The 15786-nt window shown below is 34.2% G+C and overlaps 1 protein-coding gene across 7 annotated transcripts in view; it reads right to left on the bottom strand.

Annotated features, from left to right (window-relative positions):
* The window catches only part of LOC109094537 (cAMP-specific 3',5'-cyclic phosphodiesterase 4D-like), a 119691-nt gene that overhangs the window by 46827 nt on the left and 57078 nt on the right, over window positions 1-15786 (bottom strand). The window contains exon 1 of one of the 7 annotated variants that reach the window (XM_042729592.1): window positions 871-1709. The exons of the other annotated variants lie outside the window; for them this stretch is intronic. Within the exon in view, the coding sequence (XP_042585526.1) occupies window positions 871-1010 (140 nt within the window). The 5' untranslated portion in view covers window positions 1011-1709. Of the gene's footprint in view, window positions 1-870; window positions 1710-15786 lie in introns of those variants that run through there. 7 annotated transcript variants of the gene reach the window in all.

Genomic DNA, 15786 nt, shown 5'->3' with positions numbered 1-15786 from the left:
CTGAACTAACCCTTTAAATTGGTCAAAAGTGACAGTAAAGACATTTATGATATTACCAAAAAATAAATCAATAGCTAAATGCTGTTATTTTGAACCTTCTATTTATCAAATAATCCTGAAATGTTTCTTGAGCACCAAATCAGCATATCAGAATGATCTCTGAATAATCATGTGACACTGACTGAAGACACAGGAATAGATTACATTCTAAAATATAAAACAATATGTAACAATATTTCACAATACTGCTATTTTACTGCATTTTAAACAGTCGGATATATGCAATTTTTTATTTGTATGTGTTTGTGTGTATGAAAATACATTATTTTAATATTAGATTAATTATATACAAATATAATAACAAATAAAATAATTGGATTATTCAAACATAAACAATGCATCTCATCCTTAAGACTAAGAGCTAGAAATGAACTAAGTAAAATCATACTTTTATTTTACAGTGCTTTTATAGAAGTTCTGCTCTGATAGGCTTACAAACACATACAGCTCGGATGAAATTATAACAGCTTCCCTTGCTAATCTGCTTTTGATATATACCCTCATCTGTGAACCTGCTCAGGCATTTAATGCTGGATGAGGCCGCAGGAAATGAGTCCACCATTAAACAGTAAATTTACTCTGAATGGCAAGCTGGCAGATGAGAGCCCGGCAACCTGTGACTGAGCATCAGTTCACACAACTGATACACATACACACCCAAACAGACATGTGCTCTCAATCACAAATAGTACAACACAACCAAAACAATGAGAATGTAAAAAGTGCTGGATAATTTGACGCACTGTGGGGTTGTGGACACTGCCTAACCAAAAACACAAACACACATTACATGCTAAAGGAAATTCTCACCATATCCAGGAATGCCTTCGGAGAGGAAGGCTGCTCAAGTGTATCATTCTCTCCTCTCGAACCCTGTGATTGCGGCCGGACTTCATTGAACAACAGATTTTCAAGAGTTTCTCAACAAGCTCTTCATGAATCCTTCTCATTGAGAGCAAAGAATATGTGACTACTGTGGGTTTAAGTGGTGTCCGTGTCCATAATGTCTTCGTACTGACCTCGTGCCATGTGGAGTCTGGTTTGGTTTAATCCACTCTTACTTTGCCATAGCTTAATGATGATGAAGAAAAAACACCCATAACATTTTACAAAATCAATAATCAAGCTACTCTATTAAGCATTTAAGAGAAGACAATTGAAAATGCGTAACATCTAAATACAGCAGCCGTCCCAATTGATGTTCATTGTTTTTATATGAAAAACGCTTGGCCACATTCCTCCTTCCTATCCTCATGACGATACCAAATCTTTGTTTTTTCCTGTTGCCAGTGATATATTTCCTCTCACATCACAAAGGGCAGGGCGCTAGAGTTCAGCAAGTATATAACGCCCTAAATCCTTCAATGTTTCAATCACATCAGCTTTATCCACCTTTTTCCTGAACATTAAAGTTTGTTTTTGTTTTCCTGGTGTTTTATGTCAGTGATTCACGTACCTCAGGGGTACATACAACTTCTTAAAAGTAAGGGCAATTTCTACACATAGTAGATTTATAAAAGACGGTTTTTGCAGTGATGCCATAGAAGAACCTTTCAACAAACAGCTCCAAAAGAACAATATTTCTAAGAATCTAAAGAACCTTTAGTGCTTTTCCATGAATGGTTAAAGGTTCTTCATGGAACCATAAATGCCAATAAGAAATCTTTATTTTAAAGAGTGTATGGTGAACTTTCTATGTTAATCCTATAAAACAGAAATTATTAAAAGTATTCACCCGAAAATGAGAATTCTGTCATCATTGTAATCAAACTCACCCTCGTGTCATTCCAAACCTGTACGACTTGCTTTTAAAATTATATTTCTGTGCTTTTCGGTCCATAAAATCAAAGTCAGTGGGGTACTATGTTGTTTTAGACCCCACTGACATTCAAAATATCTTACGATAGAAGAAAATCAGGTTTTGCAATGACATTAGTGTGAGTAAATGGTTTTTGTGTGGACCATCTCTTTAAATAAAAAAAAAAAGGTCAGGGCAGTCGACAAAAAAGTATTTCATAGATACCCCTCACTTTCACACATACTGTATGATGCTGCTCATATATTTCATAATATTTTTGTTTTGTTACTGCATTATAAATCATTTTCTTATCTGGTTTTCGTTGCGGAGGCAATGTCTCCCTTGAACAAAACATCCCTGGTGTATGAGTGTGTGTTTGTGTGGGAGGAAAACACATTGCAGGCCTGGGTGAGACTACTGTTCCTGTGCAGATCTACTTCCCTGTCAGCATGTGGTCATCCTCTTCGACCCCATAACGAGAGCTCCTGCTGCCCTCTTCATTCCAGCAGCTAAAGCGTATCGATTCGGTCAGTGCAAGCTGCACTCTTTAACTTTTTAACACAACAAATGACTCCTCAAACTGAAAGGGAAAGAGAGAAGACCTCAGGATGCTGCACTGGGATATGGTGACAAGACAGTGAGATGCTCATAAGTTGATTTGTGATTCGATTTCTCTCTTTTTATCATATGTGACCCTGGACCACAAAACCAGTCTTAAGTTGCTGGGGTATTTTTGTCAAAATTATTGATTTTTATTTTATGCCAAAAATCATTAGGTTATTAAGTAAAGATCATGTTCCATGAATATATTTTGTACATTTCCTACTGCAAATATATTAAAACTTAATTTTTAATTAGTAATATGCATTGCTAAGAACTTCATTTGGCCAACTTAAAGGCGATTTTCTCAATATTTAGATTTTTTTCCACCCTCAGATTCCAGATTTTCAAATATTTGTATAATGTGCTATCCTAACAAACCATACATCAATGGAAAGCTTATTTATTCACTTTTCAGATGATGCATAAATCTCAATTTCAGAAAAATTGACACTTATGACAATAGCAGTCATCTCATCAGATCTATTTCATTCTATTTTCATATAATTTAAAATCTAAATATAACAAAAACTGGCACCTGCCAACAAATGATTCTAGACATTTTGGAGTCTGTAAGATTTTTTGAAATGTTTTTAAAGGAAATCTCATGCATTATTAAATGAAAGATGCCCTGAAAACAATAATATTGTGAAATATAACTGCAATTTAAAATAACTTTTCTATTTTAATATATTTTAAAATGTTATTTACTCCTGTGATGGCCAAGCTGGATTTTCAGCATCATTACTCCAGTCTTTGGTGTCACATGATCAATCAGAAATCATTTTAATATGCTGATTTGGTGCTCAAGTAATATTTCTTATTATTATCAATATTAAAAAGAGTTGTGCTGCTTAATATATGTGTGGAAACTGATACATTTTTATTGATCCTTTGATGAACAGAAAGATCAAAAGACCGCATCTATTTAAGATAGAATTTTTCTTAAAAGTCTTTACTGTCAATTTTTATCAACTTAATCTATTTTGAATATTAAACTATTGATTTGTCAATTAAACATTTTTATGTTCCATATCAATAGTTCTTATGCATGCAGTTCGATATCACGTGATCAAAAAAAGCAATTTGTCAACATCAGATAAAACTGACTGAAAACAGGCATAGAAGGGAATTTTAAAAAGTTTCCTGGGAGTAAATTAGCATACAGAATTGAAGAGAGAGTTTCTTTCTTTGTGAAAGAAAGTTTCAATTATATTCAGCAATGGAACTCTTTGAGTCTTGTCACAAAATAGCTTTGTCACAAAAAAGGCATTGTAGAATTTAAGCACCAAAAACCTACACACTTGTTTTAACACAGTGGTTCTCAACTGATTTAACATCAAGTGGCTATTGTTCAATGTACAAAAGCAAACAAAAACCCTTAAAACATTGCCATGAACGGCATAGGACCAACAATAAGCAACTTCTGAACAGCAACAATAAACATCTGAATTGGAAATCTGACAATAGCCAAAGTGTGATTTAACAGCCTAACATGTAAAACAAACTTAATGCTACTGAATATACTAAATGTAGAAGTTATCGCATAAATACTGTACATCAATGATGTGCTCATGGATGCTTTTGCTCTTTGCATAATTCATCACAAAACACAAGTTGGTAGGCACATTTACATCTTTATTAGCTTATTTATTGTTTTCTCCTAATTATGCATGATAATATTGCTAGTGTCATAATTTTTTTTCTCCAGCATTTCACGACCCTATCATTAAAGACCTACACCCATTATCAGATCACAACCCACCACTGCTTTAGCTACCGTCTGCCAGAATATATCTGTCAAATGCTGATTTATAAAACTGCTTAAAATCAACTCCCTGTTCTTCCCTTCAAATGCATTTACACCAGGTATGCCACATATCACATAAGTCACATTTTATACTCTTCATTGCATAACATCCGTTAGGAAAAAAGCTTTTAGTGTTAAAAATCCACAGAGCATAAATTTATAGATGCATGACTGAACTGCAACCTGGTTATAGTGCATTATGCAATAGCTTCTTTCCCTTTTTTACACATGATCTGTGACCATTATCAATCTCCACCATTTCCACTTCATTCACTCGTTAATTTGGTGCACTTACTGACAGCGAGAGCTAAATGAAGTGCATGCTGGTATTTGCATTGGCTGTGATCACTTAACACTAATACATCTACAAGCCACCACTGGGGCTGCTCACACTAGTCCTTCTCCCAGCCCCCAAAATAGACTTTCTGCATTGCGCCAGCGGTCCTTATCTTGCTGTCTGATGTTGATGTTATCTCTCTACAGCTCTATCTTCACCCCCCTACAAACTCCACTTTAAAAAACACATCCACAAAAACAGGGCCACCAGGATAGAGTCAAATAGCAGCACCTGAGGTCTTAAAACAAAAGCACTTCATAAACTTTGGCCCTTAAAAGCATCATGACTGCAGGGTGATCTATTAGACTCTTAGCTCAGGTTTTACAGATTCACAGGAGTCTATAAACAACTCCATGGTTCCAGTAAAGGTCCTAAGAGAAGAACAACCTTTACTTGCCAACATATTGATAAAAACTACACACATCATCATATTCCTCAACAACCTATTCATCAGAGCTGCAACAGCACTGTTTAATTTACAGTGCAAGTCAATGTAGTTTTAATACAAAACCATGACTCTGAAGAACCGGTTCCTTTTAGTGAATCAAACAACATGCTGCGCAACCTGGGTAGTCTGATTCACAAATGACTCTTATGAACTGGTGCTTTTTAGTGAATCGAAAAGAAACTGTGCAACAAAACAATGACTCAAATATAGAGTACGAGTCCTTCAGTTTTTTTAGGTGAATCAAAAACTCAAAAGCTCAATCAGTGTAGGCTGACCCCCAAGCAAATTACTCTAATGAGTCAGTTCGTTTTAGTGAATCAGACACATACAGCTTCCAAACAGGCAGGAGCGTAGTTACTGACTGGTTGTTCACAAGACAATGTGTAGTTAAAGATGCAAATAAGACATTTTTTCAATATTTCATGAAAATAAATAACTGAAACCACATTTTTTGTTTGTTTAGTATTGTTTTCTAATGCATATTAAGACCAGTTATTGGGTTAGATTTATGCTGCTTCTAAAAAGACTGTGAAAAGTCATTAAAAATCAGACTTCGGCAAGAACTGTTTTTAAAAATTATTTAAATTAGTTGGCGCTGGAACGGTATTTATTTTTTCCAAATATTTATTCCTTAACAAGTGTATTAAAAGAGTCACTGGAACCATAAAGTGACATGAATTGTTAAGATGAATTGGAACTACAAGCATTAAATTCTTCATGATTCCCATCCATAAATGAGTCTAATTTACATAGAAAGAAGGTTTACTTGCTCTGAATGACAATTACTTCATTTAAATACCAAAGACGTAATACTTTTTGTCTTGCATTTCTTAACATTTTGAAATTGCTGTTCAGGAAAATGTTCTCATAATTGATTATAGGTGTTCAACTTGACTCATAAAAATAACAACATCGACATATGCAGGGGAAACCCAGGTATGTTTCAACCTGTAATGACAGCCACGAGATGTAAAACAAGGCACAATGTACCGTTGTTAATGAAATACATGTAAATGAGCTCTTGAGTAAATCATATGAAACATAACCTGTCTGCAAAAGTTATAACCCAATTTATGTGCCTGAAAGAAGCAGCTGAATATCTTTGTTATATTGCAGGCGCTAATGAATTACTCACGGCCAGAGACTAATTTGCATAATTCCAATTCTCACCCAAAGGCATTATGCTGGCTTTTTTACGATTCCTGAATTCTATTACTGTTTTGAAAACAAAACCCCACTGTGTAAAGAAGGTGGGAGACGGTGAAATAAATTGAGAGAAATCTTCAAAGGGCCAGTGGAATGAAAAGGAAGATAATATCGTGGCTATCGATGTCATGCGAGTCTCGTCTGCTATCTGTCCTTAGGATGGTGTAATTACTGTCACAATGTAATTAACCTTCACCTCATCTTGATGGATACTTGGGTTCTCACAGCATATTGGCGCCGACAATGGAAGCAAGTGTACAGCCATGTCTGATAACGGTCTGGGAGATGATTTGGTGAACCGCAGGTAGCATTTAAATGTCATGGGTCAAAATGCTACATGAGTAAAGAAGTAAAACATCCTAACATCAAAAGAAAAAAAATCTAATCAAAGAAGAGAAAGAATCTTTTAAAAAAATCTATAATAGTACATTTTTTAAAAAGTAGATTTTATTAACACACAAGTACATTTTAAGCATATATTAATATTATTATTATTATACATTATTTTAATATATTAAATACATTTTTTAAAAATGTATTTAATATATTAAAATTTAAAATTAATTCATGCTATTATTTTAGCATGAATAATATTTGTATGTATAAATAGTATATATATATATATATATATATATATATATATATATATATATACATACAAATATTATTTTAAAATTATATATATGTATATATATATATATATATATATATATGTAAGAATATTATATATGAAAATAATATATATATATATATATATATATATATATATGAAAATATTTAAAATACATTTAAAATTTAAAGGGTGGAGGGAAGGTACATACTGTATAAGCAATGTCTACTTTAGTGGAAAAAATATCCAGCAATGGCTTTAGGAAATGACTGTTTTCAACACTGTGGAGGTGGAATATTTCTAATATTTCAAAGACCCTTACTGAGAAAATGTTTAGCCAGGACTCCATTTATTATGATGTTTATCACGACTGCAATTTATTTTTTTGTGTCCTACAGTGACACGACAGAATTTATCCCGCAAGGAGTTTAACAATTACCGGCACGCATCGCTGATTCGCATTTTTCAAATCATCCCTTTGTGCAAATCCAAACCCGTTTCACCATGACACCATTGTATCCTCCTCCTCATGGGTGACTCTGGTCAGAAACAGATGTGGAAACCCACATGTTCGCTGCTCAACACCCAGTAAACAAGCCCTCTGGTGCTACACGAACAGCCAACCGATAAGTCTTTATCTCACCTCAGTCCATCAGTCCCATTTTTTCCAATTCATTAGCTATAATCGCATTGAATGACTCTTTATCGAGTTTCCCACCTCCAACGCCAACGGCAGGAAAAACTGAGAATTGTGGGTATCTTGTAGAAAGCCATGAAAAAAGAAGTGATATAAATAGCAGAAGGAGCAGAATTATGTGAGAGAAAACAGACAAAGAGATAGGGTGCGTGATCAGGCAGCGTCTGGGAGAAGGGGCCAAAACCAACTTGCTCATTGTTATTCGTGCTGATGCGCCTCTCGCTGTCTGCCACCTCATCAACTTATGGAACCAAGCTGCTTTAAAGGAAAAGCTATAGCATTTGAATTATGTTTTCCATTAAATATTGATTTCTTTTTACATTAATAAGGGTCATAATATGCTATTATTTCTACTCGTCGAAATGTGGTGATGTGGGAGAGGACATCATCTAAACACACAGGGGAATTGAGTCGTGATGCAGGGCTTGGTGAATGTAAAATGTGCATCAACAGGACACATTAAAAAAGCGTATCATATAATGCAAGCTCATGCTGGAGCGTTAGCTGTGAGGAAGACCCTGGTAGTCGAGGAGAGTGATGAATTATTCAGTGCTTGCCTCATAGATCCTCGTGGCCGGTGTGAATAAGCTGTTTTGTTACTTTGGCTGGGCGGGATGTGGAGAGAGATTTATTATTGATTCCTTCCATGCACACAGGCGCTTTAATTGGCTGGAAAGTATAAAGCTTCACTCTTTCTGTCTTAAAAAAACCTTATCCTCCATAATCCCTGCTGTATTAAACAAAAACATCCTTAATACTTACTAACATAAGTATAAACCTTAATAAACATACGAAAAAAAAACTAAATAAAATATATTAAATTAATTAAATTATAAATGTAATGATAAAAATATGATTTTTTATATCTTCTGAAAAATAACGAATTTTTTTTTTACTGAAAACTTGAGTAAAAAATCTACTTTGCCATCACAGAAAATAATTACATTTAAAAATATATTAAAATAATTTTAAAAATGTTATTTTAAATTGTAATAATGTTTTACTGTATTTTTGATCAAATAAATATTGGTGAGCATAAGAAAAATGAGAAATAAATAAGATAAATAAATAATAACTTTTGAACTGTAGTGTATTCATAAAATTATTCTGAGGTGTATAAATTTATAGATTTACATTTAGTCATTTTGCAGACGGTTTTATCCAAAGCGACTTACAATTGGGGGATACACAAAGCGATTCTTCTTAAAGAGACAAACAGACACAGGAAGTGCTTGTAATACCAAGTTTTAGACATCGTTCAAATAAGTACAAGCTAGAAAGAGAAGGAATAAATAAAGAAAAAGACTATTTTGTTTTTTTTATGATGATGAAATCAAGTAGCTTCGGAAGAGATGATTTTTCAGATGTCGTTTGAAAATTGTCAGGGGTTCTGCATTCCGGAAAACGGTGGGAAGATCATTCCACCAGCCAGGAATGGTGAACGAGAATTTTCTAGAAAGTGATTTTGAGCCTCTCTGTGATGGTACTATGAGGCATTGCTCACTTGCGGATCTCAGACTTCTGGAGGGGATGTAGATTTTTAATACAGTGAATTAAAAAAAGTACAGAAATGATGCAATATATTTAGTATACTACTCTAATTCTAATATTTTTTTGCAGAATGCAGGAGTGCAGTATTCAAAAAAAGTGTACAAAATATAACTAGAGCACACAACAAATCCCATATTGTATTGTATCCCACAATACAATGCACTAAGCTTTACATTAATGAAGAAGCAGCATGATTGAACAAAAGTTAATATAGCAAATATGCAAAGTATACTACAGTTTAAAATGTTTATCGTTACATACCATATACTGGATTGCAGCGTTTGCAGTGTAAGCAATTTGCTAATATTCCATTCCATCTCCTAACACTTCAGCAGTCAGCAATTCAGTGCTCTCTTAAGCACAGCTATTAAACCAAGGAGGTACGTGGGGCTCGTTTCTGCTCCAAACGATCAGAAATAGCATCAGTCAGGGGATTTCACCAAGTGTACGCTGACAATATACAGCACAACGGGTACAATTAGCACAGTGCGTATGGGCTGCAAAGGTGGTAAGTGGCTTTCTTTCTCTCTCTCACACAGATACTATCAGCACCTCTGTCAGACAGCCCTAATCACCGACTCGCTCCACAGATGACTGCTCATTCGTCTGCTCTCAAAAATTAGATTAAGAACCAAATTCAAAGGTGAAGTGTGGAATTCCTAGCGCCACCAAAAAGAATAGAGTGCTGTAGTGATTACATACAGTATGTTTGCAGTTATAGCATTTTGGAAATTACAACCATCACCCTGGTTCCCTTGACAAAAAACAAATCCGATTTTTCCATTGGATTCATAATTTTTGCAGAAAATAAGCTCTGTGAATAATAAAAGTTTACAATCAGGATAATCTTCACAAATGAACACAGCTTTTATGATATAAAAAAAAAAAATAAACATGGCTCAATGCTGCATGACTTCAATTTCAACAAAGCTTTTCACAGTGTTTTTTTTATTATTTTTAACTGTTTAGAACTAGAAGTGTTCAAATTCACTTGTTTCTGTGTTTCCTTAAAATTATTTTTTGGGGTAATTAACATCCTGCCATGAAATGCTGTCTTTAACAGTGAAATAAATCACACATATAAGAAATCAAACAGCAAGAGCAGAGCCAGTGGAAGCATTACTGAGCAAAATGGAAGTTCAGGAAAAGATAGAACGATGCAGTCAAGTGTAAGGAGAAAACAGAGGTGGGAAAGGGCCACTGCATACCCGATATAGCTGCAAGACCATTAAAACATCTACATCCAATGCTATGACAGACTATGGTGGCCACCCGGTGCATTAACGACAGCACACAAACAGCACACTCCTGATTAAATAATGCGACTGGCTCTAACTGTGCACTCGTTGCATAGAAGTGAGTGCTGAAGAGGCAGATGAGAGACTCGCTCTTCGCTGAGAAGGTAGCGTTGTCAAAGGGGAACATTCAGCGGCTGTTGACTATCGATCTGTTGATCTTTCGTGCACTGAACCCTCGCACCTCGGTTCTCTGCATGCAGATCTATGCTGAATCACGGCCTTTATGAAGATATTTTTACCGCAGCATGATTAACAAAGGCATAACATCTTCAAACTAAAGATTAAAACGCTGCAAAGCTACTGTACCAGCTATAAAAAACCTCAAAACAAAATATCTGCTATGCACTTTGCAAAATTTAAGATGTACTTGTATAAAGGCCTGTATCTAGCATGACTTTTATGAATTGTTAAACATCTCCCAATTACTGTTTGCTATTGCAAAAAGAAATATTAGAACAGAAACAGAAACAGATTTGGAGAAATTTAGCATTACATCACTTGCTCTTCTGCAGTGAATGGGTGCCGTCAGAATGAGAGTTTAAACAGCTGATTAAAACATCACAATAATTCACAAGTAATCCACAAGGTTTGAGTCTTGTGAAGTAAAAGCTGCTTGTTTGTAATGAATTCATCATTAAGGGGCTTTTCAAACTCTCATTCTGACGGCACCCATTCACTGCAGGGTATCCATTGGTGATAAAGTGATATAATGCTATATTTCTCCAAATCACTTCTGATGAAGAAACAAACTCATCTACATCTTGGATAGACTGTGGGTAAGACATTTGTTATGGGTAAAGGATTCCTTTAATAATACTGAATTTATATTCAAACTACTGATTTTAGATTTAATTTTTATTTCAAGCAAAACGGTAAAGATTTTTAATACTGGCCCTTTATCAGTTATCAACCACAGCATAAAAACAATTCTACATACATTTTCCAGCATTTTCACAACTAAGCACTACAAACCAGCCGGCAGGATTTGATTTGCACTCTGAAAATGGGTTCAACACATTTTGAGCAAATCTGTGTTATTAGCTGATCTGCATAACTCCTTTAGCGAATCTGGTGCTAAACCAACGCAAATGGTTCACTTAAACAATGTCACACCCTCAGCCTACTTTTATTTTCAGACAAGAATATTTTTTTCCTAAGCTCTATAAAATCTCAAAAACAAAACAAAGCATGTATTACAGATATGAGGCTTTGTATGATATCAGTGTAATAAGTAATTATGATAACACATGGTGTCATAAATATTGTAAGCTTACAGGCTTGAAGATTCATACATAATGCATTCATCTCTATGGTGGGGTCTAAAAATAAGGCTCTTTCCTGGCGGTAATAATTCATTGTGGATTCTGTCTCTTTATGTTAACAGACAGCTCTTTTCCAGACTGATGGCTCTGGCTTGAAAGGACAATACTGTTTGGGAACTATTCAAATTAGTGACATTTCCAGGAAGAAACAAATGCTGGACGCATCAAGAAATGTCAAGCTTTGGTATTTTTGTTAATTGGACAAATTCTTGCTCTCTCTCTCGATCTACACACACAATATCACTGGCCTGGTGAGATCTATTGTAAATGTCTTTAATCACAGTAGTTCCGGCATCAGCAATAGCTGTGATGATGGTTCTGTGCTATTGAACTGTAAAGATGGCATGGGGTATCACACGGCTGACTGTTGAGAATGCCACACGACTGCTCAATAATTTGTTTACTCCTCAGCAGCATACATCCTGACTGCTGGCTAAGCTAGTCTTCTGTTTTCCAGTTTGTGTTTTGGGGCCCAGATTTTCCATATGGTTTCCTGCCTCCTAGTGTGCTAGAATAACCATAATCCTCCATTAAAAGCAACTACAATTGAGATTAATAAATAATTCACACTGAAAAATTGTTAGTGGTTTTTGTGGGATGAATAAAACTTTATGAATGATCTTACATCTGTAAAAAATTGTTTACATTTGTAATGTGGTTTTTGCCACTTATTAGCAGATCAAGTTCTGATGCCAGCTGGTTGACATGCTAAACTAGCTTGGACAGAATGCTAGACCAATTCATATGTTTAGGGTCAGTAAGATTTAAAAAATATATATATTTTGCAAGAATGCACTAAATTGATCAAAAGGTACAGTACAAACATTTACAATGCTGTTCTTTTGAATTCATTTGAATCACAGAATCCTGACTACAGTTTCCACAAAAAAATTAAGCAGTCAAACTGTCTCCAACATTGATAATAAAAAGAAATCTTTCACCAAATCAGCATATTAGAATGATTTTTGAAGAATCATGTGACACTGAAGACTGGAGTAATGATGCTTCAACTTTGCAACACAGGAATAAATCACACTTTAAAATATATTAAAATAGAAAACAGTTATTTTAAAATTATATATTATAAATAATATATTTAATATAAATAATATTTTGCAATATTACTGTTTTTTACAGAAATACAAAAGAAATCAAAAATATTATATAACTCCAATTTTTGAGTGGTAGTGTATCTTTACCATATTGTTTATAAAATGCTCAAAATCAGATTATTTGTTTGTGTTTTATTTCTATATTCTTCAGTAGGTTTGGGATGGGTTCTAGGTTTGTATAATTGCTTTTTGTTTTGTACTCTTGCTTTCTTTGAAAAGAAAACTTAATAAAACTCAAAATTTTATCAAACTTAAATGTAATCTCAACATTAATATCTATTTTTATACTCAACATTACAATGTTAAACATTATAAATGTACTTATAGCATCTAATATATATATATATATATATATATTTTTTTTTTTTTTTTTTTTTTATTATGTAATTAATTATTTTTTTTTATTTATTTATTTATTTATTATCATATTGTTATCATATTATTATCAAAATTTATATCTGTTATTTCCCATAAAACAGCAAAAACCAGCCAGCCAACACAGGGCGACGTGTGTTTTATTAATTTTTTTCCCCCTCCATAAAGGTTTTATTCAACACAATCAGAGCTAATATGAAAAATCTAAATCTAAAGTATTGCTCTCACTGAACGCTCACTGTGGATTTTCAACCATCTGCAAACATTCATGATTCCTCTCTCTCTCTTCATTTCTCTCTCTATATATCTAATTCACTCTCTGCACAGCCCTTCTTACAAATGATAAATACCCTCTATAAGCATTAACAGCACTCTTGGGGCTGCAGTCTGTCCCTCTGTTACGCTAAACACTGTAATTCAATGTCTTCTGAATGTCTGCCAGGGCCAATTAAAAATCAGGAATCCAAACCACGTCTGCCACCAACAGCACACAAACAAACAGGCAAACACAAACTCACAAAAGCAAACACATGCATGATATAAGAGTTTACTGACCACCATGCTTCCCAGTAAACTCATAATACATTGCGTTATGGATTATTAGGCTGAAGATATCTTATAATGCTTTAAACATTTTTTTTTTTTTTTTTTGCATAGAAAATGTAATTAAACTACAGCTTTCAGACAGCACTTATAAAATTGGGTTACATCCATTTCTGATGGCATTAGAAAAAAAACACTATTTAATGATAAATTGTTATTAATCTTAAATTCAAAAGCAATTAAGTCAAGTAAATGACTTTAGTAGTACATTTCCAAATGGCCTCTAGCACTAACAAAAATTAACTGGAAAAGGAAAATCGCTTTATTGCTCATTTCTTTCCTCCCTCGCTTCTGGTCTTTCTCTCTTGTGTCTTCTGTTAATTTCTAGGCTCAGCAAAATTAGTTTAGAGTCCAATTCAAACCATCTCTTACTGAAGTGAAATTTATTTTCTTCAAAAAAGTCAATTATTTACTCTACTGACTGCAGCTCAATCAGATCACAGTGCATACAGAAAAAGATAACTATCCTAATCCAGCATGCTTAAATGAGATCTTGCTATTTCTACGATAGAAAGATATTTCACTGCAGCTAAAAATAGCCAGACGGTGCATTTTATCCGTTATTTCCGTGCATCATTACTTTGTTTTGATTCGATCTGCAATTAAATCAAGCACTCTGGGATTATGTGCACTGTTGCTACTCACCATGGAAACCAGAGTTAATTCAATATGTGAAGGTTGCTTAAGTCAGTGCAACACTTCTACAAAGCACATAGCAACACCAGACTGATGGCGGGGTGATGCAGGTCTGTTATCTGTAACCAGTAATCTGTGGAGAGGGGGGAAAAAACGAAAAAGAAGCCAGGTGATATCCATTCTCTATCGTGGTGGCAAGCCCACTGCAAACAGATCTAAATGAATTTCTATAAATAGACTTTCTGAGAAAAGAGAGATCTTGGACCTCTCCTGTAATGATATACTGCTGCTATAAGAGGGGCAACAAATATTTCTGAACAAATGTTGACTCTGCCATGCATTGGAGCATATTAACGTCTGGCATAATTTTGAAATGTGATATAAAACACTTTGAGATTAGACTATTAAATGGGTTAAATTAGGTATTTTTAAGACTTTTTTTCAACTTAGCATTTCATTAAAGGAATAGGTTACCCAAAAATGAAAATTTACCAAAATTACTAATATTTAATTCACTGTAGTTTGTTTCAGAACAGATTTGAAGGTATTTAGTATTACATCACTAATGAATCCTCTGCAGTGAATGGGTGCCGTCAGAATGAGAGTCTAAACAGCTGATAAAAACATCACGATAATTGACTCTAGTCTATCAGTTAATGTCTTGTGAAGAGAATAGATGAGTGTTTATAATAAACAAATCCATCAAGTCATTTTTAACTTCAAATCGTTGCTTCTGGTCAAATACTTATGAGTCCATAATACTTATAATATTGCTTTTTCCAATGAACAAATCATCTTGCCTGAATCAGGAAAAAGAAATAACCAAAACAGTTCTAACCAAATATTCTGGTGGATTTTAATGAAAAAGGACTACAGGGGATTAGAATGTTTTCACTGAAGGAAGTGTTATTTTAGATTATGAGCTTATATTTTGGTCAGAACGATGGTTTGAAGTTAAAATGCCTTAATGATGGATTTGTTTCTTAAAACACACATCTTTTCACTTCATAAGATGTTAACTGATGGACTGGAGTAGTGTGGATTACTTGTGGATTATTGTGTTTTTTTATAAACTGTTTGGACTTCTGGCGGCACCCATTCACTGCAGAAGATCTACTAGTGAGCAAGTTATGTAATGCTACATTTCTTCAAATCTATTCTGATGAAGAAACAAACTCATCTACAATCCTGAGGATAAGTAAACATTCAGCACATTTTCTTTTTTAGTGAACTACTCCTAGCATCCCTAAGTGAAGTACTTTGAGATCTGGATCCCTTTTACAGGAGTTATTCTTATCCATTTCCCAAGTCTGCTTTACAACT

This window comes from Cyprinus carpio, chromosome B8 (genome assembly GCF_018340385.1).
Source record: "Cyprinus carpio isolate SPL01 chromosome B8, ASM1834038v1, whole genome shotgun sequence".
In the NCBI taxonomy this organism is placed as follows: domain Eukaryota; kingdom Metazoa; phylum Chordata; class Actinopteri; order Cypriniformes; family Cyprinidae; genus Cyprinus; species Cyprinus carpio.
This window is presented reverse-complemented; position numbering and strand designations above follow the sequence as displayed.